We start from the raw sequence: 24,958 nt of genomic DNA on the forward strand, positions 1-24,958 counted from the left end.
CTGGAGCTTGTTTCTCTTTACTTCTGTGCCTGCATCTGCCTTGAGACACTTGGAAGTTTGAAAACAGTCCTCTGGCAGGGACATTTCCCATTCAACCTGTTGAATCAAAACTATGATGTCCTGCACAAGGCGATCTTTCACAGAGCAGGAGCCAGTGTCTCCAGCCTCCTGGGCTTCAGGCAGGCTCTCCATGCTGACTGGGACTTCAGCCTTTTCAGGCTGGGATGTGGCCATGCATGGAAGTGACTTGAATATGTCCTGGGATTTGAATTGTGATATGTGTCCAGGGGTGGTAGCTCTCAAGAACCTTCCCGGGGGCTGAGCAACACGGTCCTGCCGGACCTTCCGCCTGTTCTCCATCACTGCTTTGTTCCAAGTCAAGAGCAAAGAATCGTTCTTCTTGATCCGGTGGCGTGCATCTTTACCTTCTCTGTTTGTCAGGTTGAAGTTAATGTCAAACCTTGCTAGTAGCTCTATCAGCTTCTTAGTGTGCTTCGTCTTCCCCTTCTGGAAGAGGATGTGCATCAGAGTGTTCCCATTGCTATCTTGGACATTGGGATTAAGGTAGTAAAATTCAATGGGGTTGTACCAGAATAGATTTAATAGGTGGCTGAGGAAGTTAAAGCCGATGTTAACTGAAAAACACAAACAAAAGCCTATGTGTGGTTGCTCTTCTCAGGAACAGAGATTAAACCCCTGATTTTGAGAGGGACACCAGCTTGGGACATCTTAGAACCCTCCCCCTCTGCCACTTCCCCCAACTATTCTATATTTGTTAAGTAGCATTGATTTTTCAGTTGGAGGTTATTTGCTTCTCTTGGGGTATTAGCAATGTTTAAAACAATCAATGTTGAGGGCTGGAGCGATAGCACAGTGGTAAGGCCTTGCACTCAGCCAACCCAGGACGGACCCTGGTTTGAATCACAGCATCCCATACTGAGCAACTTCTGAGCACAGAATCAGGAGTAATCCTTGAGTGTCTCCAGGTGTGACCAAAATAAAATAATAATAATAATAATAACACCAATCAATGTTCAACAATCAATGTTCTGATTGTTGTAGAAAAGGGCTATAGCATTAAGCAATAGGTGGCAGTAAGGATACTGCAAAACACATCAAAAAATCACAGAACTGGAAAATTACAATAATACTGTTTAATAATAATGTAGATAAATGTCAACCATGCCAAGGGCGAGAAGCCTGAAGCCACCTTTAATAGTCTAGTAAGATGCTTCATGTCAGCAACCTTGAAAATGGTATAAACAAGATGATCGTATTTGTCCATTATGGATCACCAACTCTTAAACTTAAGGATCTCTTGACCCCCCCACCCACCCAATTCACAGTGTCAGTTACTTCTCCCTATCAAGCTGCAGGGAAGAGGTCAGGGGATACACAGAGGCCTGGATCTGAATTGAGCTTACCACCCTCTTTTTCCAAGATGATTTTCTCAAAAGGCACAGCATCAATTCTCCCAGCCAGCCACCCCATGGTGGTGGGAAACAAATAGCTCACCTTGGATGTCTAAAAAAATGTGAAGTGCTGCATGCAGAGGTGTGTCACCTTCCATGAGAGAGATACAGCATGGATCTGCACCCCTGCTCAGCAGAACAAAAGCCAACTCAAAGTCCTCATGTTGGAGGCACACGGAGAGAGGCCTTTCTTGGAGACCCTCGGGTAAGGCTAAAAGGGGTAAAGAAAAATGGCAGCTGTAAGACCTGGAAGCTACAGCCCAAGACAAGGTTCACTGGGGCCTCCTAGTATCAGGGGCTCGTCTACCACTTATTTCAAGGTAAGAACAGGCCCCTCCCACTGCCATCATCCTGGTCCTATTCCTTCAAACACTCTGTCTCTGGAATAGGCCTCTGCCACTTCTGTAGTTTCCCTTCCTGTGCACCCACATGACCACAGACCACTTCCTACAAAGAGCTTTGGATTGTGGACAGAGCAGCCAACAGGTAAAAGCGTGATTCTTATTCCAGGCAGGGAATCCAGAGTTAGCAGCCAGGATGCTCTGTGAACTTTGAAACAGAGAATGCCCCGTGTGACTCTCCATTGCCACCATGCCTGGCTTCTCTCTTCCCCCCCTCACCTTCCTCTGAGCTGATACTAAGTAATGCTGTCTTTCCTGCAGGATCCCTAGCTTCCACTCACCATCCATCTGCAGTCCTCTGCACTGTGCCCCCACCCACAGTGTGCATTCATGTGCCTCTCTTCCTTTCTGAATATTTTTTAAAAATGCATTATAGTTTAGGCATCACAGTTAAAATAGTGTTAACCTCTATAGTACTAATGTACAAAGTTCCTGCTCCCCAAAACTTACAAAGGGCTCTATGCTCTTTGTATATCCCTATGTCACCTCCAGCATTCTCCTCTATACTTAGTCCCTAGCACTTTATCCCAAGGAAAATCTCAGTAAATGTTGAATGAAGAAACAAAACCAAGAAGTACATTACGCCATAGTGCCATGCAGAGCTAGTAACTGTCCATGAAAGGAGTGAGCTTAAAGAAATAAAGAAGATAAGATAGGGGTCGGAGTGGCGGTGCCGCAGTAAGGTGTTTGCCCTGCACCCATCTGATCTAAGATGGACTGCAGTTGGATCCCCCAGTGTTCCCCATCATCCCATATGGTCCCCCAAGCCAGAGCGATTTCTGAGTGTACAGCCAGGAGAAACTCCTGAGCATCACCGGGTGTGGTCCCCCCAAAAAACAAAACAAAGAAAGAATAAAGAAGAAAAAAAGAAGAGAAGATAGTCCAACTAGTTCCCACAAGCCATGCAGAGGACCAATGCCTAAAAACTTTGTGTGGCACTTAGAGCTGAGGCCCAATGCTACCCTCCTCAGAAAGGCATTTCCTCTTAATTGCAAAGCTGCAGTAAACCACATAGGCAAAGAGCTCTTCCAAAGATACTATCTAAACAAACTCATTTAATATCCAAATCACCCCCAAGAAAGAATGACTCTGAAGCATCCTCATTTCCAAAATAAGGAGCTACAAGCATAAACAGCACACCCAAGGCTGCAGAGTCAGTAGAGGCATTAGGGGGTGGGAATGAGGACGGAGGTTGGTGTTTCTCAAGTATAATAATAAAACCCAATCCAGCAAGACATCTATGCACTCCAGACACACAGTCAGCCAAGTGTGAGTGTGCTGATTACTGTGGCAGATGTTTCCACCCACCGATTATTGGCTATTTCTTTAAAAACAAAATTCCCATTTACTGATTGGAAGAGAACACTATAGTGCTGCATGAGGGGAAATGTTCCACAGCCAGCAGAAAATGACCCAAAGGTAAGGACCTTCCTTCCATCTACAGGCATCTTCTCACCCAAGAGAGTAAAGAGGACCCCTACACTGCAGAGTTCTTACAGGGGCACACAACTTCCATCACAGGTTTGAAACATGACAGAGGACAAGGGGAAAAGGCAGGAATAAAAGGAGTCTCTGTGAGCAAATGAGGGACAAAATAGCAGGCAGAGAGCCCAGAACCTTGGACAGCTCTCCAGGAAGCCAGCCTGGTTCTTACCTCCTCCATCAATCAGGCAGCCCAGGAGAAAGGTCCTTCGCTGGTCCCAGGTGCTGAGTTGTGGAATGACAGAGCAGAGGTCGAGGTCTGAGAAGCAGCAGTCTCTGAGGACACAGTTTCCAAAGGGGGGCTCCCCACTCACTTTGCGGGTCAGCAGAAGAAGCACTTCTGGCCACTTCTGTCTTTCTAGTAAGAACTTGATGAAGGCGTTGGCACAGTCATAATTAATGTCACAAATCAGATCAGGAGGAATTTCTTTCCAAAACAAAAGAATACACCGCACAGTGAAAAAATGTCCACTTTTCTTGCACAACCCAACACAAATATACATAAGTCACAGTTGATTATTGAAGAGTAGGTCTACGCATGAAAAGTGAAGAAAGTACTTAATTACTTTGACTCATGGAAGTCAGTGTAAATTACTTGGGTCTAGTAGAAATACCCTAAGGAGAGTACAGTTAGGCTTGGAAGAACAGAATCTGACTGAGTCCTCTGAAAGAATAACACAGTGAGAGAATTCTACTGAATCAAAAAGGGCAAAAGCCTAAGATTCTGTTATTAGTAGTTTTGTGAATGTTTAGGCTTAAATCACAATTAAAAAAAGAAAAAGATGCCTAATTTAAATGTTTTATAACCTCTTAGAGGACATTAAAATGCAGGGAGATAGTATCAGGAAGCATATGGTCAGGAGAAAAATATGGTTAATTTCAATTATTAATTTTATACATAATCTATTCTTATACCTAATCTCTGCAAACAGAGTAATAACTATCCCAGTTAATACTGCTTATATATCTTTTTTTGGGGGGTGGGAGGGTCACACCCAGCAGTGCTCAGTGGTTTCTTCTGGCTCTCTGCTCAGAAATCGCTCCTGGCAGGCTCAAGGGACCATATGAGATGTGAGAATTTGAACCATTATCCTTCTACATGAAAGGCAAACGCCCTACCTCCAGGCTATCTCTCCAGTCCCACTGCTGATATATATTAAGGGGAAAATTCTATTGTATTTAAATAGATCTTCACTAAGTAGCTTGGCATATATTGAACAAATAAAAACATAGGATGCAAGTAAAATATGAATGTCTGATAAAATATTAGTCTATTTCACAAAGGAGTTGGCATATACTTAGACTAAAAAATAATTTTTTGCCCCCCTCTGAGAAGCCAGTGCTTGCTGATAAGGAGTCCCTTCCCCTATGGCTAAGGTAAACTGGGCATGACTGCCAATAAGCACTCATCATCCCAATTTGGCAGACCCTATTTTTTGGTGTGACTGAGAAGGAGAAAAATGGGATTTTAAATTGAAACGCATGTAAACGGTCCCTCCTTCCTTTAAGAAGCCACCAATGGAGGTCAGGAGCTAGCCTCCTGATCAGAATTCAGTGGGATCTGCATGTATGCATTTTGGCCATAATCCCACTCTCCCAAACCCGGCAGACATTTCTGGCTCTACCAGACAATCCTAGGCAGACTAGGCCCAACTATTTTACCCTTAGAAAATATATAGGCCCAAAGCCAATGGGAAAACCCAATAACCTAAACTGCAATATCTCTACCATACTTGGGTGACCTTGTGTACCTAGAATAAACCCTTAAAACATATCTACCACCAACCACCTCCTATACAATTAAACAGAAAAAAAACACTAAAAAAAATTCTGAAACTCCAGCATCCCAACCACCCTATGCAAAGATCAATGGGGAAATAAGGAAGACACCAACAGATATAGAGAGAAATCCTAGCAGGTTCCCAAGTCCTCCAAAATGCACAAAATTTATAGATGAGACATCATTTAATGTCTTAGCAATGGAATTCAAAGAATCACTAACCAAAGAAATCCATAGACAAACAATTTATGCAACTCAAGAAAAACTCTATCAAAGATGAGAGAGTCCATACAAATGGAACTAAGAGAACTAAAAAAACATGCTAGCAAGGCATAATAGAGGGGTCCTCAAACTTTTTAAACAGGGGGCCAGTTCACTGTCCCTCAGACCATTGGAGGGTCTGACTATAGTAATAACAAAACTTATGAACAAATTCTTATGCGCACTGCATATATCTTATTTTTCAATGAAGAAACAAAACAGATACAAATACAATATGTGACCCACAGGCCATAGTTTGAGGACCACTGCATAGAATTACATACATAGAGAATTGCATGGATGAACTTGAAGACAAAATGCAAGCCAGCGACAACAAGGAAGTCAATAAAAAATATGAGAGACAAAACATTGGACTAAAATGTAAGGTACATAATGAACAAGGACAAAAGAAATAATCTACGACTTATAGGAATACCAGAAGGTGTGGAAAAGGGGGAAAGGAAAGAAGTAGTGAGGGAAATAATAGCAGAGAATTTTCCCAATCTTTGTAAAGAGACACCTGTACAAATCCAGGTACAAAAGAGGCAAAAGAGTTTCAAATAAAAAAAATAAAAAATAAAAAAATAAAAAAAAAGAATTTCAAATAAAATAGACCCTAATGGACTAACACCAAGACATATAGTAATCCAAATGGCAAAAAAAAAAAAACCCTGAGAGATGAATTTTTCAAAGCAATAAGGGAGGAAAAAAACCCTCAAGTACAAAGGAAAGGACATAAGAATCAAACCAGACCTTCCATTAAAAACAAGACCAGACAGTTGTATGTTCATTTGATAGAAATAAAAAGTGACCAGACTTGAATACCAAATCCAAAGTCAGCAACAACAGAATCACTACCCAATCTACAACAAGCTCTACAAGGGGGAACAGTTGCTCTAGCTTTACCTGGGGTAAAGGAGGGAAATGTGGGATGCATGCTGGGAATAGGGATGGAGGGAGGACAACATTGATGGTAGGAATGCCCCTCATTCATTATCACTAGGTGCCTTAAATATTACTGTGAAAGATTTGTAATTCACTGTGACCACAATAAAAATTAAATAAAAATATTTCATTTTTAATATTTTCATTATTTAAATTTTATTAATACTCTCCTTACTAAAATTTACATTTGTAGATTTTACCCGTTCAATATAAACTCCAAAATGTATTAGAAAATATACATTTTATTTTATTTTATTTTATTATTTTATTTTATTTTATTGGTTTTTGGGCCACACCCAGTGGTGCTCAGGGGTTACTCCTGGCTGTCTGCTCAGAAATAGCTCCTGGCAGACACGGGGGACCATATGGGACACCGGGATTCGAACCAACCACCTTTGGTCCTGGATCAGCTGCTTGCAAGGCAAACACCATTGTGCTATCTCTCCGGGCCCCAATGAAAAAGTTTTATTAATGATAAGGAAGACATGATGTTCATTACAATAAGATTCATGTACAAAATAAAAAATTTTTTTTTGGTTTTTGGGCCACACCCAGTGGTGCTCAGGGGTTACCCTGGCTGTCTGCTCAGAAATAGATCCTGGCAGGCACGGGGGACCATATGGGACACCGGGATTTGAACCAACCACCTTTGGTCCTGGATCGGCTGCTTACAAGGCAAAAGCCGCTGTGCTATCTCTCTGGGTCCTACAATTCTTTTTTGGTTTGGGGCCACAAAGGCCCCAGCTAATTTCTAGCAAACTGAATCCATCAACACATCAAAAAGATTATACACCATGACTATGTGGGTTTCATCTCAAGGATACAAGGATGGTTCAACATATGCAAATCAATCAACATCATACATCACACCAACAAAAAGAATGACAAAAGCTGTATGATCATATCAATCAATGCAGAGGAGGCATTTGACAAAATCCAATACCCATTCATGATGAAAACGCTCAGCAAAATAGGGTTGAAAGGAACCTTCCTCAAGATAGTCACAGCTATTTATAAAAAGCCCACAGCCAATATTATCCTTAACAATGAAAAACTGAAAGCATTTCCCCACTAAGGTCAGGCACTAGATCTAGCTGTCCACTGTATCCACTCCTATTCAACATAGTTTTAGAAGTCCTAGCAATAACAATCAGACAAGAGAAAGGAATCAAAGGAATCCTAGTAAGGAAAGAGGAAGTCAACTATCTCTATTTGCAGATGATATGATGATATACGTCAAAAATGCTGAGTCCACAGAAAAGCTCCTAGAAACAATAAACCAATACAGCAAAGTGACTGGCTACCAAGTCAATACACAAAAGACAGTAGCATTCCTCTATGCAAATAACAAAGTAGAAGAGAAAGAGATAAAGGAGTCCATTCCATTTAAAATAGATCTAAAAATATCAAGAACTTAGGAATCAACCAAACAAGAGAGGTAAAACATTTATACCATGAATACTTCAAAACATTTCAGAAAGAAATTGAAGAGGACCTAAGGAATTGGAAGAGCATCCCATGCTCATGAGTAGGAAGAAACAGCATCATACAAATGACTATCTTACCTAAACTACTATATAGATTCAATGCAATCCCTATCCAAATTCAGATATCATATTTTTGGTCACACCTGGCAGCGCTCAGAGTTATTCCTGGCTCCACTCTCAGAAATCGCCCCTGGCAGACTCAGGGGACCTATACGGGATGCCGGGATTTGAACCAATGATCTTCTGCATGAAAGGCAAACGCCTTACCTCCATGATATCTCTCCTGCCCCTCAGATATCATTTTTTAAAGACAGAACAATCAATTATAAATTTCTGTGGAACCACAAAAGACCTAGATTAGCCAAATCCATATTGAAAAACAAGATACTGGGTGGCATTTCTTTACCTAACCTGAAGCTTTACTATTAAGCCATAGTGATCAAAATAGCATTATACTGGAAAAAGAGTCTCAGACCAATGAGTCAGAATAAAATATCCAGTGATATATCCCCAAATATATGGTCAACTAGTGTTTGACAAATGAGTCAAGAATGTAAAATGAAACAAAGACAGTTCAAAAAATAGTTTTGGAACAACTGGATAACCACCTGTAAGAAATTAAAGATTAACCCATATCTCACATCTTACACAAAAGTCAACTAAAAATGGGTTAAAGACCTTGAAATCAGGGCCCGGAGAGATAGCACAGCGGTGTTTGCCTTGCAAGCAGCCGATCCAGAACCTAACGTGTTTGGTTCGAATCCTGGTGTCCCATATGGTCCCCCGTGCCTGCCAGGAGCTATTTCTGAGCAGACAGCCAGAAGTAACCCCTGAGCACTGCCGGGTGTGGCCCAAAAACCAAAAAAAAAAAAAAAAAAGACCTTGAAATCAGAACCAAAGCTGTAAAGTTCACTGGGGAAAATATAGGCCGAAAACTCCAAGACTTATACCACAAAAATGCCAATGGTGGGGCCGTAGAGATAGCATGGAGGTAAAGTGTTTGCCTTGCATGCAGAATGTCAGTGGTCCCAATCCCGGCATCCCATATGGTACCCCAAGCCTGCCAGGAGCGATTTCTGAGCATAGAGCCAAGAATAACCCCTGAGTGCTGCCAGGTGTGATCCAAAATAAAAAAAATAAAAAAATAAAATAAAAAGCCAATGGTAAGAGCTGTAGCATCAAACCTAAATAAATGGGACTACATCAAACTAAAAGGTTCCTGTATGGCAAAAGAAACTTGGGCTAAAACTAAAAAATAGCTAATAGAATGGGAAAAAAAAGTTTGCATTCAATACATCAAAGGTCGGATATTTAGGATATACAAAGTACTCACAAAGATCAGCTCCACAAACAATACAGAGATTAGCATGGCCCCTGCGCAAGGATAACACACAAATTCGTGAAGCGTTCCATATTAAAAAAAAAAGATCAGCTCCACAAAAATAAAAAAAAATAGAGAAATGAGAATAAATGAATAGACACTTCTCTGAGAAAGAACAATAAATAGCCAATAGACACATGAAAACATGTTCACCATCATTCACTAAGGAACTCCAAATGAAGACAACAATGAGGTACCACAAAAATAATGGGACCAAGTCTGCTGACGGTGATGTACTAAGAAAGGAACTCTTATCCACTGTTGGGAATGCTCCCTGGTCAAACCCCTATGAAAAGCAGTATGGAGAGTGCTAAGTAAACACAGAATTTAGCTGCCATATGATCTGAAATCACCCTCCTGGGTAACTATCCCCAAGATAGAAAGACATTCATCCAATTTGTATGTATGTACACCACTAGTCATTGCAGCACAAAGTACAACAGCCAAGAATTGGAATCAATCTAGCTGTCCAACAACAGATGACTGGATCATGAAGTTGTGGAACATATATGTGGAACATAATAAAATAGTACATAGCAGTAAGAAATCATGTAACCATTCAATTTGCAGCAACATGGATGAAACTAGAAAATACTATGTTAAATAAAGTAAGCCAGAAGAAGGATAAATACAGAATGGTATCCCTTATATGTGGTATTCAGAATATATATCATACATACAGATAATACTCCTCAAAAAAACACAATGGTGTAAATGGTAGATACTCCAAACACCAAAAGCTTTTATAAGTATATATAATGGTATAATGAGAAGTAATCAAATCAAGCAGAAGAGGAGTTAACACAAAGCCTTTACTCTCTTTTATACCACAAAGAAACCTGCAACAACGGAAACAGCTGTTTAGATCAAGCAGTATTTAATCAACCTCTCAACTACAAAGGCCTGTAATAATGTTCTAATGTTTTTATCCACAGAATAAGGTGCATATGCTTGGAAGCCAGGAACTACCACTGCAGTGCTTGCTAGCAGTATGTATTAATTCCTTCATTTTATTATGCATAAATTAACTCTTCAGCTTCTTTGTCCACAAAGGTTCTTGGAGATATAGGTTGGACACCCTAATTTTGCGATTCTGTGTTCTGTCACATTAGACTCCACATACAGTGCTTACTTATGACAATGTCTTGATAAAATATTCCAATTTGCCCATTTGCTTTTGATTGTCTTCTACTATGACCTAAAGCTGATGACCATTGAGACCACTGAAATAGGCAACTGCACACCATAGACTCAGTCCCACTCAGTGAGTATGTTTTTGCAAATTACAGTATTTTTTTCTTTTTTTCTTTTCTTATTTCCTTCATTTTTCTTTTTCAATTCAAGCTATGTTACTATCAGATCAGAATGCCCATGCTGTCAGTTTCTTTTCAGGAAAGCTCAATGAACAAGACATAGTGGATGATACTACATAGGGCAGATTCCTCTTATAGTGCTCACTACCATACTACTTAGTACTCTAAATGTGAAAATTATGTTTATCCTAAAATGTTCCACGCACAATCTAACCCTGAAAGTTTCATTTAGCAAAGTTCACCCCTGCCATTGATGAAGTGCCTAAAATTAGAAACCTTTCCCCTCTGAGGTGCTGGCCCAATTTATCTATTTACTGTTTTTTCTCTCCTTTTTTCCCCTAATCTATTCTTTTTCTTAATTCAATTATGTCTTAAGTGCTCTGACTCATCCCATAAGGGTCAGGCCCCACCTACAACCTATGAATAGATCTCTAATATCTGTCTATAAATGGGCATGCATTTGTATGCAGTGGACTCCTCTATGTTTGCCTAATCTATATTGTAAACATCCACACCTATATTGTATATAGGCCCTCATATATTATACCCCACCCCATCCAGAACTCCTTCTATCATCTCCCTCTCTCAATCCTGATCCATTATCTCACCCTTTCTAATGAGTTAACTCATTAGGAACCGAGACAGACCTCCTGCCCCAAAAAGCCACCACCAGCTCCCAAAGAAAAAGGACACCCTCTCAGTTTCCCATCTTTTGCCCCGATAAGAAGCTGCAACCACCACTCCTGATGAATAATTCTATGCGTTCCTTTTTCTGACACACAAACACACCCCTCAATGTGGACTGTTGCATACTACTGGATTCAGCTCCAGAAAGACCCTCAGCTCAAGGACACTACCTGATCCCTTACTGCTCTGAACCATTTCGCAGTTCAATAAGACCATAGTGTGAGATGAAAATGTGCCCTGTATCCCCCCTCCAAGACTAGCTCAAAAGACTTAATGGGGATATCTATATTTTGTTTATATGTTTAATTCCTTAATAGTTATACCTCTTAGATCCAAATGTAAAGGCTGTCTCCTCCATTCCTTTTTTCTTTTTTACTTTCTTTTTTGATCGTTTTGGTTCTGCTTAGTGAAAAATATTAGTAGAAAAGACGTGCTTAGGAAAATAGCTCAGATCAACATCAGGGCATAGATGTTGTACAGTATGTCATTTTTACCCCCAAATGCACCAACAATATAATATGGCATCATTCCCTTTTGCAGAGGCACACTAAAATGCGGGAAATCTTATATACAGAATCAAGCTCTTACCTACTAGGGCTAAGAACCCATAAAGTCTATAATAGAGGGATGCCTCCCACCCTGAACATTTGTCATGGGGACTCGACATAGATCTTATATAAGTAGACTTTGAGCATTCATCCCCGAACCCCGGGTCCCAACTTTAGAATTGACACAGTTCCTGGCAACAGCACCAGGAATCAACCCCCCCCCCCACAATACCACTCTGGCACCAACTTGCACCAGGCTAGATTCATATATTCATATATCCTGACAAAGAGGAAATAGCAACAACTTGATATAAGGGCAGGTTGCCCTATCTCATCACCAAATGGTGAGATAAAATCAGTAGACATTTTGTCCTTTGACCTGTGCAAAAACCAAGATCACTAATTACAGAAGACTGACTACAACAACTGGGACAGAGCAGAATGTCTGGAACCATAAAGAAAGACTCTATCCTAGACTTTGACCTAGAATCTGTGCAAAAATCAAGATCTCTAATTACAGAAGATTGACTTTGACAACCATAACTGAGCAAAACGTTTTCTAGCACCATAAAAAGACCCAGAGATGTGACAATGAACACGCCTGGATCTGTAGTTGATCCCATGACAGTATGCTTCAAGAGCGAAGAAACCCTGTATCTCTTTAGGCCAAGGGTATTTCCTTTCCAATTTCCCAATGCTTACTGTGCCTATGCAAAAAAAAAATGCCACACCAGACCCCTCTTCCTTCCTTTTTGTTGTTGTTCTGGTTTTTGTTTGTTTCCTTGTCTTGTTTTTTGTTTCATTTTGTTTGGGTTTTTCTTTTTCTTTTTGTAAATTCATATTTATAGCTTCTAGACAGGGAATCCTTCCCTTTTATTTTTTTTTTTGTATTTTTTGTTTTTTGGGGTCACACCCAGCAGTGCTCAGGGGTTACTCCTGGCTGTCTGCTCAGCAATAGCTCCTGGCAGGCACGGGGGACCATATGGGACACCGGGATTCGAACCAACCACCTTTGGTTCTGGATCGGCTGCTTGCAAGGCAAACACTGCTGTGCTATCTCTCCGGGCCCCCTTCCCTTTAATTTTTAACAGAACCACAGAACATGAATCTTCTTGCTCTGCTTCATAAATTGCAGAAAAAGAGGAAGAAATTAAAAAGAAAAGTTGTTGATATCAGGGGCAAACAGTCTCATGAACATTGAGTGGAAATAAAAAATGTCCAACCTAAAGTCAATGACAACAGAATCAAGACACCCAAACTACAACAAACTATACAAAAGGGACCTGTAAAAGGGACCTGTTACACTAGCAGTTCAGGGGGCTACAGGTGGATGTATGAAAAGCAAGCTGAGAACAGGGGTGGAGGGAAATCAACACTGGTGGTGGGAAATGCCGTGATTCACTGTCACTATGTACCTTAAATATAACTGTGAAAAATTTGTAATTCACATTGGTCACAATAAAAAGTATTAAAGGGGAGGGGGGAAAAGTATTAAAATATTTTTTCAATCATAAAAAATAAATTTGTTTATTATAAATTCAGTCCATTAACATTTTGTCTTCAACCTCTACCAATAAGAAAGCAGAGAGGTAGATTTGAAAAAAATGAAGCCCAAAGTATTGATATTAGAGCAATGTTACTTGTACTTGATAGAGCTTGCTTCCCAGCTTTTCTACGTTTTCTAAAATAAACACTCACTGAGATATGTAAAACCTTCTGTGAGCCATGGGATGTGGCACAATGGCAGATCACCTACTTGCTTTACAGGGACAATGGCTCAACTTCAGTTCCAGTGGCACTAATTCCACTGCCTTAGTATGAGTCTAGATGTACCAGCATTTGTAATCCCTGATGCCATGGCAAAAGAATGAGAGAGAAAGAGAGGTCTGCAGTTAAGCAGTCAGGTCTCAAATCCTGCTATACCTAAAGCTGAGTCTTGTTTTCCTAGGATAAAAGTCACAAAGGACCACTTTTTCTTGGTATAAGCTAATTGGAGTCTGTTGATTTGCATGCAAACAGCTCTACACTGTCCTGTGGCAAGTAAAGGATAAAGGGGATGGGGGACAGAGAGAGGAATGAAACCCAGAAAACTGGTAGATTGGAGAATCTATAAGAATTTGAATAGGAACTTCAGAAATGATAGGAAGTAAGGATCGGGAATAAACAAGAGAAATGAAATGAAATAAAGTGGGAGCAAGAAGTGCCACACCCACAGGCACAATCTCCAGGGAGCATTAAATAGAAAGCACACAGGACAGTCAAGAAAAAGCATACTTGTTGCCTGGTCTCTCCTAAGCCCACCAAAGCCCACTAACTAATGTTGCATATTAGAGTCCAGAAGACTGAGGACAGTCTTCATAGGTATTGTGTCAGAAGTATTAAGTCCAGCAGGCAAAGGATTTCTCCTAAGGGTGTTTTCACAGAATGGCCCTCATCTATGAGAGAACACCGAAGGCAGCCTATCCTAGAGTCTTTGGGATGACAGTTATCTTTGGCCCATTCACATCCAAAATAGAAGGGTCATTGGTGGCCTTATCTCACTTCACCCCGCCCTAACAGCTAATGGCAGTCCTACTTCAGCAAGACACTATCAGTTTCCCAATCAAGATCATAAGGAAGCAATGGAAGCTTAAAAGGGTTAAGTAACTGATCCAAAATCACAGACCTGCTAAGTGGCACAGATAAGATTCAAATGCGAACACCGAAGTTACAAAAAGACCTGCTACCTATTCTGAGTTGCATATTCCTCTGGACATTGCATTGACTTTCTGCATTCTTCGTAAAACTGAGAAATCTCTGACCTACAAAATACCAGCTAAATGCTCTACAGACCACACTAATGACTATTTAAAACTATTCAACTGCAATTACTAAGGATTTCTGGAATCTTCCTAGACTACCAAAATCTTGGTTATCTAAGTTATTTCTATCTACCCAGTGGAAAAATTAATATTCAGTTTCTACTAAACTTTATATATCAACAAGAACCAATATGCTAAGAAAAATGTTTGTGATATTTTAAAATGATTTTGTAGCCAAGATAATTCTAGGAGGAACATAAAATTGTAATATGTTGGTTGTTCAAGGGCCAATAAGAGACTTTCCACCACAGAAATTTTGTTTTTTTAAATGCCTTTATGGGGAGTTGGAGAGATGGTATAGCAGGTAAGGCATTTGCCTTGCACACAGCACAACCAGATTTGATCCCCAGCATCCTTGACAGGAATGATCCCTGAGCACAGAACCAGGAATAAGTCCTGAGCATTGCCATGTGTGGTCCAAAGAAAAAAAGAAAAAGAAAGCTTTTATATGTAATTCATTACATTTATCTTTAACAACTATTAGTTTTTGTTTTTTGGGGCCACACCCATTTGATGCTCAGGGGTTACTCCTGGCTAAGCGCTCGAAAATTACCCCTGGCTTGGGGGGACCATATGGGACGCTGGGGGAATCGAACCGCGGTCCTTCCTTGGCTAGCACTTGCAAGGCAAACACCTTACCTGTAGCGCCACCTCGCCGGCCCCAACGGCTATTTTTTAAAGACACGAAAAAGTATTTTAATGAATAGAAATTTACTTCAATCTAATTGAACACTCCAAGAAAAAATTACCTTGCAAGGAAGAAAGTAGGTGCAAGAACTTCTGAACCACTTCATGCTTCTGAAAGTTTTTAGACAATAACCAGTTTCCTGAGTTTAAATACTTCACCAAATGATCTGCAGCCTTCCGGAAAGGGTCACTCTCACTGGCAGGTCCGTCACAATTGCTCAATCCTACAAAATAAAACCAGGTTTAAAAAAGAAAAAAAAGCTTCTGAAAACAGAAACCACTGATTGACAATTGCAGATTGATCAGCATTCACCCCTCTGAGTACCCACATGCTTTGCCCTGTGACTCTATAGCTTCTTCCATGACGAGCTGAAGCTGATTCCCCTCCTCCACCCTTGATTCTGGCCTCGAGTCCTGACTACAGTAGATGTGATTTTCATGCTGGTTCAAAGTCTAGGCACAAGAGACCTTGTATAAATGTTCATTCTCTTGGGTCTCCACTCCCTGCTGTGTTAACTGGTTCTCTGGAGAAGAGCCGGCATAGGATAAGCTGTGAAAGAGCCCACAGCTGTGAAAGAGCCTAGACAAGATCAGCAAGTCATTGAAACTTAAAGGAATTTAGTTAAGACTTCGCGTTTGTAGGAATTTAAAAGTCATGAGCAAATTAAACACTTGGTGTTTGAAACCACAGTTCACTAAAGAGCAACGATTATGACATAGTGCATGAAAGTGAAGGAGGAAAATGGCTTCATGCAATGACAACATCCAGCTATTCAAACTTCTTGCTGTGTCAGATTTACTCCTAGACTGGTTATCGATGAATCCTCAAAGAGTTCCCAGAATGAGAAATTGATTCCCATTCCCCTATCTCCTAGAAAGGGGAAGAGATCCTGGTAAGATTTATCCATGGCAAATAATCCACACAGACAGGAGGGTAAAAGGCAAGAAGGTTGGATGCAGACTACTTTGTCAACCTACCAGCAGCTCCAAAAACCTACAGCCCATTAGTTAGCTGCCCCAAAAGACCCTGAGCACCTCGCTTGGAAACTATTTATTAGGCTCTCAACAGCGACCCCACCTGGAGGTCATAGGTGGGACAAAAGGCAGAGATAAGGATTTTATAGAAAGGCTTCCATATATAACACTCTAAGTCTAATTGACTAGGAGATAGAATAAAATCCACCCACAGAATGGGAGAAAGTATTCCCCCAATACCTATCAGATAAGGAGCTAATAGCTAAGATATACAAGGTACTGACAGAACAAGAAAAAAACCTAACCCATCACAAAGTGGGGAGAAGAAATGAACAGACAATTCCTCAAAGAAGAAATACATATGGCCAAAAGGCACATAAAAGAACGCTCCACATGACTAATCATCAGGGAGACGCGAATCAAAACAACATGAGGTACCTTCTCATGCCACAGAGACTGGCACACATCACAAAGAACAAGAATAATCAGTGCTGGAGGGATGTGGAGAGAAAGGAACTTTCATTCACTGCTGGTGGGAAAGCCATCTAGTCCAGCCTTTATAAAAAACAATATGGAGATTCCTTAAAAAACTAGACATTGGTGCTCGCTTTGGCAGCACATATACTAAAATTGGAACGATACAGAGAAGATTAGCATGGCCCCTGCACAAGGATGACATGCAAATTCATGAAGCGTTCCATATTTAAAAAAAAAAACTGGAAATTGAGCTCCCATATGATCCAACTATACCACTCTTAGGGATATACCCTAGGAACCCAAAAAGCAACACAAAAATGTCTTCCTCACACCTATATTCATTGCAACGCTATTTACAATAGCCAGAATCTGGAAACAACCAAGATACCCTTCAACAAATAGAAACTGTGGTACATTATACACAATTGAATATTATGTAGCTGTCAGGAGAGATGAAGTCATAAAATTTTCCTACACATGGAATAACATGAAAACTATTATGCTGATAAAATAAGCAGGAGAGACACACAGAATAGTCTTACTCATCTATGGGTTTTAAGAAAAATAAAAGACATAATTGTAATAATGCCCAGAGATGAGGGCCAGAAAGATGGGCTCACGATATGAAGCTCACCACAAAGAGTGGTGACTACAGTTAGAGAAATAACTACACTGAAAACTACCATGACAATGACAATGTTAATGAGAGAAGTAGAATGCCTGTCTCAAATATAGGTTGGGGAGGAGAGAGATGGGGGGAATTGGTGGTGGGAATGTTGCACTGGTGAAGGGGATGTTCTTTTAGTGACTGAAATCCAACTAAAATCATGCTTATAATCATGGTGCTTAAATAAAGATATATATATATATATATTGGTTTTTTGAGCCATATCTGGTGACTCTCAGGGGTTATTCCTGGCTATGCACTCAGAAATCTCTCCTGACTTGGGTGATCCCTGCCAGGGGATCGAACCGTGGTTTGTCCCAGGTTAGTGTGTGGAAGGCAAATGCCCTACCACTTGCACCACTGCTCTGGCCCCTAAAGATATTATTTTTAAAAAATCAAGAGTAAGGGGCCGGAGAGATAGCACAGTGGTAAGGCGTTTGCCTTACATGCAGAAGGTCACTGGTTCAAATCCCGGCATCCCATATGGTCCCCCAAGCCTGCCAGGGGTGATTTCTGAGCGTAGAGCCAGGAATAACCCATGAGCATTGCTGGGTGTGATCCAAAAACCAAAAGAAAAAAAAACAAACAAACAAAAAATCAAGAGTAAGGAGTCATTTCTATGGTCAAAGACAGAACAACACTATCTCACAACTTCTACTGATTTGAACAAAAGTAATCATGTAGAAAACACCCATAGATGGAATATTGAAAAGAAGCAAATATTTATTGGGTTCTAATTTTAGATTATTGATTATATAGATATATTAAATATATATTATGTTTAGTATATATTCAGGAAGCTCTCTGGATAGAGGGATTTTGGTGCTTATGATGACTGATATCACTACAGTACATTTAGAGTAGCATAGATTTACAGTAACATACTATGTTGAAGATATGTGGAACTGTTCCCAAAAATATAGTCTATAATCAATATTATCTTAAATAAAAAGAAAAGAGTGTGGGGCCGGGCGGTGGCGCTGGAGGTAAGGTGCCTGCGCTAGCCTAGGACGGACCACGGTTCGATCCCCCGGCGTCCCATATGGTCCCCCAAGAAGCCAGGAGCAACTTCTGAGCGCATAGCCAGGAGTAACCCCTGAGCATCACAGGGTGTGGCCCAAAAACCCAAAAAAAAAAAAAAAGTTTAAAAAAAAAAAAAAAAGTTTAAAAAAAAAAAAAAAAAGAAAAGAGTGATAGTACAGTAGGTATGAGCTCGCCTTGCATACTGCTAACTTTGGCTTAATCCCAGGAACCATTTATGGTTGACCAAGCATCATTTCTGAGCACAGAGCCAGGAGCAGCTCCTAAACACTAATGAATGCAGGTCCCAAAACAAAGGGAAAAGGAACTATGTATCACACACACAACCCGATAATAAAAAAAGGCCTAGCCTACAGTAACGTACCATCACATAGAGAAGTAAACACATATTCAATGGCATACTTGAACAGAGTAGGAACACTTTCGAGATTAAATGTTCGGCAATGAGAAAATTTTCAATTGAGTATGCACTAGATTTATTGGGTTCCTCAGCAACAGACCCTCGGCCAAGGATTTGAAATGAACCACATGTCAGAGCTATCCCCATCCAAGAAAAAAAAATAGGCTTTTAATTCTCAGTCTGTATTAGTAACAAGCTATGTTAAGAGAATAAAAATCCCCAGATGGGGTGGGGTGGGGTGGAGTGGTTTGCTTTATTCCCAGGCATGCATATATATGCAAGATAGATACTCAACCAATATGTTAGATCCTCAATCTAGCACCTTTGGTTTGAAGAAGTTTAAGTAAAACAGGGTCCTTAAGCCTATGAACTATCATATATTTTTTTGCTCTATAAGACTCATCTGACCATAAGACACACATACCATATTTTCTGGCGTATAAGATGACTTTTGAAACAAAAGAAACTCAACGGAAAATCGGGGGTCATCTTATACGCTGAGTATATCCTGAAAAATGTTTCAATATGCCGCTAAACAAAAATTGTCTGAATATTGCCACAAAACAAATTTTCCAAGTCGATCCTGCACCAATCACTGCCAGGCTGCTCGGACCACCTCTCTAACTTGGCCAATACAAGCAGGCTTTTTATGCATGCAAATTAGACAATGTTCTGGACCCGAATCTACACTGTCAAAAGCCTGCTCAGATTGGCCAGAGTCAGAGAGGAAGTCTATTACAGTAGAACCTTTGAACCTTTGCTTGTTGTGATTGGCTCACTGTGGAAGATAACAGTTGCAGCACAGGAACGTTCTGTCTTATACAGTGAATATAGGCCTAAACCTATGTTTTAACTGCAAAATTGGGGGGTCGTCTTATATGCCCAGTCATCTTATACGCTGGCAAATATGGTAGTTTTTAGATGCTCTCCTCCCCTGCACTCAGACTTCAGCTCCAGATGGCATTCACTCCATAAGACACACTCTGGGGGGTAGGGGGAGTGAATCTTATGGTACAAAAAGAAACAATATTCTCCTTATTAATAAGCCTTTAGTGCTGGCTTTTCAAAATAAAAATATACCCATGTCAGAGAGCACTCGACAGTGAGGAAAGGAATCCAAGGGGACCCTAGAGGGACAGCAATATTACTCATTGTGCCTTCTGGCACACACACCTGGATCACCTTTCCACAAGTCAAGTCAGTACACTGGAAACACGTAAACCTCAATATCCCAGGAAAAGGCTCAATGGACTAAAGTGACAGACCTTTAGGTGCCACATTCTCCAGAGCAATAGAAATGGAAACCATTTGACTCCACCTCAGCTGGAAGCCTACTCAGCAATGAAATGTACATGGTCCTACTTGCTGACTAGCATTAGATTCGATCCTTCCATCTTTGTCCTAAAATACACAGGAAAACAATGAAATCTCACAGTACAGAAAAACAGGATCCTTCATTTGAAAAAATAAACAAACCCTTATTTCAATGTCAAGTAATAGGGGCCTGCCTCCTGTATCCTTGCCTCATGCCTTTAACTGCCTTTTGAGACCATATTACAGCAACCAAGAAATTGGTTCAGTACACCTGCACTAAGGAATCAGACTTCTACCAGGAAGACCCTTCTGCTGCCCTGTCATCAACTTAAACCAGAGTGGGTTCATACTGACACCCGGATGACTTGATAACAGCAATTTCAGGGAAGGGTTCTCTGCATTGCCACCTAATGGTGAAATGAAGCCAGAAGATGCTTTGTAACATCCTGACTTAAGACATAGGATCTGTACAGAAACCAGGATCTCTAGAGAAACCTGACAGCAACAACCATGATTGTGAAGAGCTTTTACTGGGACCGAAGAGAAAGACTTTGGCGTTAGAAAACTTAGCATGCCTGGAGCCTGGAGCTGGTCTTATGGCAGTATACTTAATGGGTAAGGTCTCCCTGTTTTTAGGCCAAAAATTTTCCTTTCTATGTTCCCCAAATTTTGCTGTGCCTATGCAAACAACAACAACTGCCATACATACACCTTTTTGTTGTATTTTTTATCTCTTATATTTAAAAAAAAAGCTAAAGCATTCTGCTATTGTATTAATGAATTTATTGAAGTATATTTCCACAAATATACTTGCCACTGAGCTTTCTCCTCTTTCTTTTTTTCTCTTCCTTTTTACTTTTTAGTTTTTCTTTCCATTTCTTTCTGTTTTTTTCTTAATAATTTTGCTTTCCCTTATCTTGAAACAAATGTATTATGATCAGTTATGTCAATCAACTATGTGATGCATTTTCTTTAAATAAAAAAATTTAAAAACGTAAATTTATTTAGTGTAAGTCACTGGATATAGGAACAGTCTTACCTTGACAACAGAGAATTTGATTCAGTTGTAAAATAAAAGCATAGTCATGTCGTCTGGAATAGTTAAGAAGGCAAATCAAGAGCAGAGAAAACAGGCACCAGGAAAGAAATCAGACTGATATCAACCACCCAAAATTATATAGAAGAAAAAAATGCTAAAATACTGACAATGGTATAATGGAAAACTTGATTATTACTCCAATATTTTCAGTTTCTTTCTAAATTTTTCAGTCTTAATAAGAGAAAATAAAAATATGAGGATATATATATATATATGGTTTCTGAGCCACACCAGGTGACACTCAGGGGTTACTACTGGCTATGTGCTCAGAAATCGCTCCTGGCTTGGGGGACCATATGGGACACCAGGGATTGAACTGAGGTCTATCCTGGATCAGCCACGTGCAAGGCAAATGCCCTACCACTGCGCTATTGCTCCAGCCCAAATTTGTATAATTTTTAAGCGAATTTTTCTCCCAGGGAGATAGCACAGTATGTGATACTCTTATCTTTCATGTGGCCAACTCAAATTTGAGTCCCCAAATAACATACTGTCCTACTGTCCTACCAAGCACCAGTAGGAGTGATCTCTAAACACAGAGCATAGCTGGGCAGGGTGCAAAACCAGAAAATAAATGTAAAATATATTTAAATAAATTTAAAGATAGCGACAGAAGGACCAAACAACAAGAACAAAAAAATTTTTTTCATGTGTAATTATAAAAACCATTATCTCTAAAAATGTATATGATGATCACATTTAATAAAAAATAAACATTCCCTCCCCAAAAAGAGGGTCCAGAGCGATAGCATGGAGGTAAGGCATTTGCCTTTCATGCAGAAGGAATTGCCAGGGGCAATTTCTGAGCACAGAGCCATGAGAGCTGTGGGTATAACCCAAAAACCAAAAAAATAAAAAGTAAATAAACATATTTGAAATAAAGTTAAGTCTAAGAAATCTGTTACAATAGGCTCATAAATGTTAAAAAGACATCACCTTTTTGAAAAGAATCTATCTTTCAAGATAAAAGACAAAACTATAAGCTTTATGACATACATATTTAAATTCAAATATATCATTTTTAGAGGAAATGTAAACGCATAGATACAGAGGTGTACAAAATGACCAAATCACAAATATATTTTCTTTTTACTTTATTTTTTTAGGTAGGTGGGCTTAGGGAGAATTAGTCTTTCATTTCCTGTATTCTGTAGGTTTTCTTTTAAGAAAATACACTGCCTTGATAAAAAGGAGAATTATCAAGGAGATAGTGTTGAAGTCCATGCTGGCATTGGCTAGGAACAGACCACTCTAGTCTGAGTAGAGGGCCATAAGGATAATAATCATGGCGTCTGATTTACAAAGCATCTACAGAAGAAACCAGAACAGAGAAGGTACCAGTGCAGTGCACCTGTGTTGCAGTACCTGCACTGGAAGAACAGAAAGCAGCAAGTGCCCCACCTCAGAACCAGAAAGAAGAGGTTTCATGGACCTGGTTTGTTCGTACCCTGATAGGCTTAAAGCACAGCTATGAGAAATAACAAATCGACACAAACAAGCATGAGAAAAATAAAGGCTGATCTTGTTCTTGGGCCTGAGAAAAGGCTAACAGAAAAGGGGCACATGCTGCCATCTAGTGCTAGCTAAGAGAAGTGGGTAGAGCCCGTTACATAACTAACAATTCTGAAAGCCTTCCTCCTCAGATTGGTTCTGGCATCCCCTGGCAGCCAGTGAAAAATGTAAAATCTTGGAGTCTGTCTTAAACTTATGCAATCAAAATCTGCATCTTAGAAAGCTTCCAAGAATTCTTGTGAAGGATCAGGTAGGAAATTGCTTTAGTAAACAATAGAAATTTTTTTTGTTGTTTTTTTTGGGTCACACCTGGCGGTGCTCAGGGATTACTCCTGGCTGTCTGCTCAGAAATTGCTCCTGGCAGGCACGGGAGACCATATGGGACACCGGGATTTGTACCAACCACCTTAGGTCCTGGATCGGTTGCTTGCAAGGCAAACACCACTGTGCTATCTCTCCGGGCCCAACAACAGAAATTTTTAACAAGACCTTTACTTACATGAGTTTTATTTCTCATCTAGGTGCAAAAAGAACTGGCCCCATCTTTTTCATCATAGAGCACAGTGACCCAGGGTAAGAACTTCTTTTATTCTAGTGTGTAATCTAGAATTTTCATTTATCTAGATACAAACACTTTGCTTCTTTTTCTAAAGGTACTCAGGACCACAGATAAAAGAACCACCATCAAGTGAACTTTTCAGAAATGGAGGGACCAATTCCTAGTTACAGCTATTCCCAATATGATGTTTCCATCTCACCCTTAATATATGACTATAGAGCATAAAGTCCTTAGATATTCATTTTTATGATTGAAGGCTTCTCTTTATTCCTTTGGCCTCTGACCTCCCTTTGGTACTCTCTCCAACTATTTTAGCTGTTACTGCTCTGAAATGAAAGATCATTCTGGGGGTATGCCTAGAAATACACTGTTAATACAATGGCCTATCAGCTTAATTACAAAAAAAATTAAGTAAGAGGCAGGAATAATGTTTCACTGGTATAGTACATGCTTCACATATGAGACTCTTGGTTCAATCCCCAGCACCACAAACAACAAAAAAGTTGATAAGTGGGGCCAGCGAGGTGGCACTAGAGTTAAAATGGCTGCCTTGCAAGCGGTGTTCCATCTGGTCCCCCCAAGCCAGGGGCAATTTCTGAGCACTCAGCCAGGAGTAACCCCTGAGCATCAAACGGGTGTGGCCCTAAAAACAAAAAAAAAGTTGATAAGTAGAATTTAAACTTAAGTTCTTCATTTGATGAGCAACAAACATTTCCAAGTTCCTGATAGTAATATGTAACTAGTGGCTATCACATTAGGCATATCATAAGAGGTATAATATATTAAATATATCATTTCTGTAGAAAATTACATAGGGTGGTATTGGTCTCAAAAGATACCTATCCTTGCCTCAGATTTTAGAGTTTGTATAACTTGTAAAATCTTAATGGAGAGAGGGAATGTACAAAGACAATCATGTGGACATATAAAGGGTCATCAATGTTTAAAACATAATTCTGTACAAAAATCATATCTAGCAATAAATTTCCTTATGGGCTCTGCTATTCAGAGTCCTTTGGAAAGTAATTGTCAGCTGTTCCTGAGAATGGTGATCCTCCATTTATCTTTAATTGATTTTGACTTTTGACTCAGTATTTGACAGTCCTACAGTATTCCTCTAGTGTGATAAAAAATCTTTCATGGTTCATGATCTGTAAAATTTTACAGTAAATCAAACATCCAATAATGTCCTGGGGAGTTTAGGCTTGACTGCAGCTGCTGCCTTCACAAATGACTTAAAGAGTCCAACAGCAGGCCTGGAATAGGGCACATCTTCTCGTGTGCACTCTGCTACCAAACAAGTGCAGCTGAATTCTAATCTGTATAAAGGAAACAAGTACAGTTCTTACAGAGCCTCTTCCCTTTGTTTCTAAAAGTTTGACCATATATTTATTTGGTGAGGAAGAACAGGAAAGAACAGATAGTTAGGCCTAAAAATCTGAATATGAGGCATTTTCAGAATTACCAGATATTTGAACGTACTATACTATATACGGGAAAAATTTAAAACACCAAAACTTTCAAGCAAACCTAGATAAAACAATAAATTCTTAGAATTTCATCATTACTAAGATAGAATAAAGAAAAGAAAATCTGAATAGATTGATCA

At 39.9% G+C, this 24,958-nt stretch overlaps 1 protein-coding gene, 1 non-coding gene and 1 pseudogene across 2 annotated transcripts in view; 2 read left to right on the plus strand and 1 right to left on the minus strand.

Annotated features, from left to right (window-relative positions):
• The window catches only part of LOC126000719 (TPR and ankyrin repeat-containing protein 1-like), a gene marked incomplete at both ends in the record, with an annotated part of 56,209 nt that overhangs the window by 16,410 nt on the left and 14,841 nt on the right, over positions 1–24,958 (minus strand). The window contains 4 exon segments of the mRNA XM_049767859.1: positions 1–635; positions 1,516–1,683; positions 3,528–3,782; positions 15,368–15,529. Of these exon segments, the coding sequence (XP_049623816.1) occupies positions 1–635; positions 1,516–1,683; positions 3,528–3,782; positions 15,368–15,529 (1,220 nt within the window).
• LOC126000722 (uncharacterized) lies at positions 9,176–9,247 on the plus strand (annotated as a pseudogene).
• On the plus strand, positions 16,881–16,987 carry LOC126000720 (U6 spliceosomal RNA). The gene has a single exon (XR_007492851.1). It is a non-coding gene; the product is annotated as a U6 spliceosomal RNA (small nuclear RNA).

Source organism: Suncus etruscus, unplaced genomic scaffold (assembly GCF_024139225.1).
Source record: "Suncus etruscus isolate mSunEtr1 unplaced genomic scaffold, mSunEtr1.pri.cur scaffold_89_ctg1, whole genome shotgun sequence".
Taxonomy (NCBI): Eukaryota; Metazoa; Chordata; class Mammalia; order Eulipotyphla; family Soricidae; genus Suncus; species Suncus etruscus.